Raw genomic sequence first — 3,744 nt, forward strand, 5'->3', positions numbered from 1 at the left:
GACTAGGAGGGGAGGATGAAAGGGGGATGGTCACAAGTGGGGGAGCGGGGATTGGTAAGAGGGGGAAAGGGGTAGGATAGAGGGAGGGGGAGAGGTGAGAGGGTGAGAGACAGGGTGGGAGGGAGGGGGTAGGAGGGAGGGAAGGAGGGGGGAGTTGAGGGAGGGAGAGGGACATCGGGTTGGAGCATGGGGTGATGTTGGGGAGAGGGGATGGGGTGTGGTGAGAGGGAGCGAGAAACCTGGGGTGGGGAGGAGGGAGTTGGTGGGGAGGGAGGGAGGTTAGGTAGGAGATGAGGGGGAAGGATGCATGGAGGGAAAAGGTACAGGTGGGAAAAATGAAGCGCGCGGTGCGGTCGCTTTGTGAGAGCAAAGTAGGTAGAGGGTTAGATGGGAAAGAGTGTGGAGTGGAGGGAGTGATCAGAGGGGTTGTCAGCAGTAGTCTATACCATGGGGAGGGAGAAGGGGGGTTGGGAGAGGCAGGATCACAAGGAAGGTGAATGGGTCAAGGGTAGTGGAGAGGGCGGATCACAGTGGTGGAAGAGGTCAGGGGAGTAGGGGGGTGGAGGGGGGTACAAGAGATGGTATGAGACGAGGGCGTAAGTCCATGGGGGGCAAAATTAAGGGGGGTTCTGAGAGCTATGGGGGAACAGGCAGGAGAGCGCGCGAGTGAGATGGCGTTGTCGCCGTAGTTCTCTGAGGAGGGAACGGGGTTTTCAGGGGATGGGAGAGAGGGGGTCTAGGCCAGAAGGGAGAAGAAAAAAATGTGGGGCAGGGGGAGGGGAATGTAGGTATACTTATTGTTGTGTTTACTAATAACTCAGACATACAATTGGTTGAAGTCTACCAGAGCTTTTGGTTTGGTGTTTTATTTGGAGTATGGCGTGCATCATTTAATTGCCTCAGCATTAGCTGTTTTTCCTGACTGTGGCGAGCTGGAGGTGAGGGGGGTTGGAAAGCAGGGAACGTGTTTACGATGTGGCAGAGGGAGAAAGAGGTGGAGGGGGAAGAATGCAGGAATATGTGTGTAAATAGACAACAATGGTTTGAACACAGAGCTTTGGTTTGGTGTTTTGGAGTATGCGTCATCATTAATGCCATCAGGCATTCTGTTTTCTACTGTGGCGACTGGAGGAGGGGGTGGAAGCAGGAACGTGTGTAAATACAGAATAAACAACCACATAGCGCTTTGGTTTTGTCTTTGTAGTACACATCGTTTTAACTTTGTATGGTGAAACGGTGTGTAGATGGAGAGGAAGTAGTGTAGATGGAGAGGAAGTAGTGTAGATGGAGAGGAAGTAGTGTAAATGGAGAGGAAGTAGTGTAGATGGAGAGGAAGTAGTGGAGATGGAGAGGAAGTAGTGTAGATGGAGAGGAAGTAGATTTGTCTACTTACACCGAAGCTTTGACTCCTTGTCCCCCTTGACACTGAACTGTGAGACTCCCTCGATGAATTCTGATGGGGGGGGGAGATGGTTTAGAGTCAGACTTTATATGACTCCTTGTATGCAGCCTATGCTCGACTTTTTAAATGCACTACGGGGGTGATCACATGCAAATGCAGTACTTTATGCATGCATAAGTCTAATGAACATCTCTCTTTGTAAACACAACAGCAGACTACTACTAAATTCAATCCCATCGCACCTTTTCGGGCTTTGCATCTTTTAGAACGCAGCATATGTCGGATCAATCGCAAATGACCTTTAAACATCAATCACGCTATATAACGTGGATCTTCAGCGGTCCGGATTTAATCTGGGCCTAAGGTGATCTAGTTGTGACTGTCCTGTGTTCAGGTGATCTAGTTGTGACTCTCTTGTGTTCAGGTGATCTAGTTGTGACTGTCCCGTCTTCAGGTGATCTAGTTGTGACTGTCCTGTGTTCAGGTGATCTAGTTGTGACTGTCTTGTGTTAAGGTGATCTAGTTTTGACTGTCTTGTGTTAAGGTGACCTAGTTGTGACTGTCTTGTGTTCAGGTGATCTAGTTGTGACTGTCTGTGATAGACTGCATCCAGTTTGCTGAGTAAGAAGTGTTGGAGGCTATTTTGTAAATGACATCAAAGTCGAGGATTGGTAGGAATTGGTCAGTTTTACGAGGGTAATGTTTGGCAGCATGAGTTGAAGGAGGCTTTGTTGCGAACTAGGAACCGATTTCTGATTTAACTTTGGATTGGAAGATGCTTAATGTGAGTCTGGAAGGGAGAGTTTACAGGTCTAGACCAGAACACCAGTATTATAAGTTGTCCACATAATTCTAAAGTCACAACTAGATCACCTAACACAGGAAGTCACCAACTAGATCACCTGAACACAGGACAGTCACAACTAGATCACCTGAACACAGGACAGTCACAAACTAGATCACCTGAACACAGGACAGTCACAAACCAGATGCACCTGAACACAGGACAGTCAACAACTAGATCAACCTTCAAGAAGTCACAACTAGCTGACACAGACAGTCCACAACTAGATCACCCTGACACAGGACAGTCACAACTAGATCACCTGAACACAGGGACATCACAACAATCACGCTGAACACAGGACCAGTCACAACTAAAAAAAGATCACCTGAAACAAGACAGTCACAAACTAGATCACCTGAACACAGGAGTCAACTAGTCACACTGAACCAAGCATCAACAACTAGATCACCTGAAACACAGGACAGTCACAACCAGATTCACCTGACACAGGACAGTCACAACGTAGATCGCCTTGAACACAAGACAGTCACAAACTAGATCACCTGAACACAAGACAGTCACAACTAGATCACCTGAACACAGGAGAGTCACAACTAGATCAACCTGAACACAAGACAGTCACAACTAGATCACCGAACAACACACAGTCACAACTAGATCACCGTGAACACAGGACAGTCACAACTAGATCACCTGAACACAGACAGTTCACCAACTAGATCACCTGAACACAAGACAGTTCACAACTTAGATCACCTGAACACAAGAAGTCACCACTAGATTCACCTGAACACAGACAGTCACAACTGATCACTGACACAAGACAGTCACAAACTAGATCACCTGAACACAAGACAGTCACACTAGATCACCTGAACACAAGGACAGTCACAATAGATTCACCTGAACACAGGACAGTCACACTAAGATCACCTGAACACAAAGACAGTCCCAACTAATCCACCTGAACACAAAGACAGTCACCAACTAGATCCCTGAAACACAGGACAGTCACAAACTAAGATCACCTGAACACAAGACAGTCACAACTAGATCAACGCTTGAAACAAGGACAGGTCACAACTAGGATCACCTGAACACAAGACCAGTCACAACTAGAATCACCTGAACACAAGACAGTCACGAACTAGATCACCGAACACAAGACAGTCAACAAACTAATCAACCTGAAACAAAGACAGTCACAACTAGATCACCTGAACACAAGACAGTTCACAACTAGATCACCTGAACACAAGACAGTCAAACTAGATCACTTAACAAGGACAGTACCACATACTAAGATCACTGAACACAGGGACAGTCACAACTAGATCACCTGAAAAAGACAGTCACAACTAGATCACCTGAAACCACAAGACAGTCACAAACTAGATCACCTGAACACAGGCACGAGTCACAACCAAGATCACCTGAACACAGGACAGTCCAAACTAGATCACCTGACACAGACAGGTCACAACTAGATCACCTGAACACAAGACAGTCACAACTAGATAACCTGAAACACAAG

The 3,744-nt window shown here is 47.0% G+C and overlaps 1 protein-coding gene across 1 annotated transcript in view; it reads right to left on the reverse strand.

The window, feature by feature from the left end:
- The window catches only part of LOC112078025 (calcineurin subunit B type 1-like), a gene marked incomplete at its 5' end in the record, with an annotated part of 13,385 nt that extends 10,451 nt beyond the window's left edge, over positions 1-2,934 (reverse strand). The window contains 3 exons of the mRNA XM_070441918.1: positions 1,394-1,485; positions 2,659-2,752; positions 2,923-2,934. Of these exons, the coding sequence (XP_070298019.1) occupies positions 1,394-1,485; positions 2,659-2,752; positions 2,923-2,934 (198 nt within the window). The remainder of the gene's footprint in view (positions 1-1,393; positions 1,486-2,658; positions 2,753-2,922) is intronic.
- Between the last annotated feature and the right edge of the window lie 810 nt (positions 2,935-3,744).

Source organism: Salvelinus sp. IW2-2015, unplaced genomic scaffold (assembly GCF_002910315.2).
Source record: "Salvelinus sp. IW2-2015 unplaced genomic scaffold, ASM291031v2 Un_scaffold5165, whole genome shotgun sequence".
NCBI classification, from domain to species: Eukaryota; Metazoa; Chordata; class Actinopteri; order Salmoniformes; family Salmonidae; genus Salvelinus; species Salvelinus sp. IW2-2015.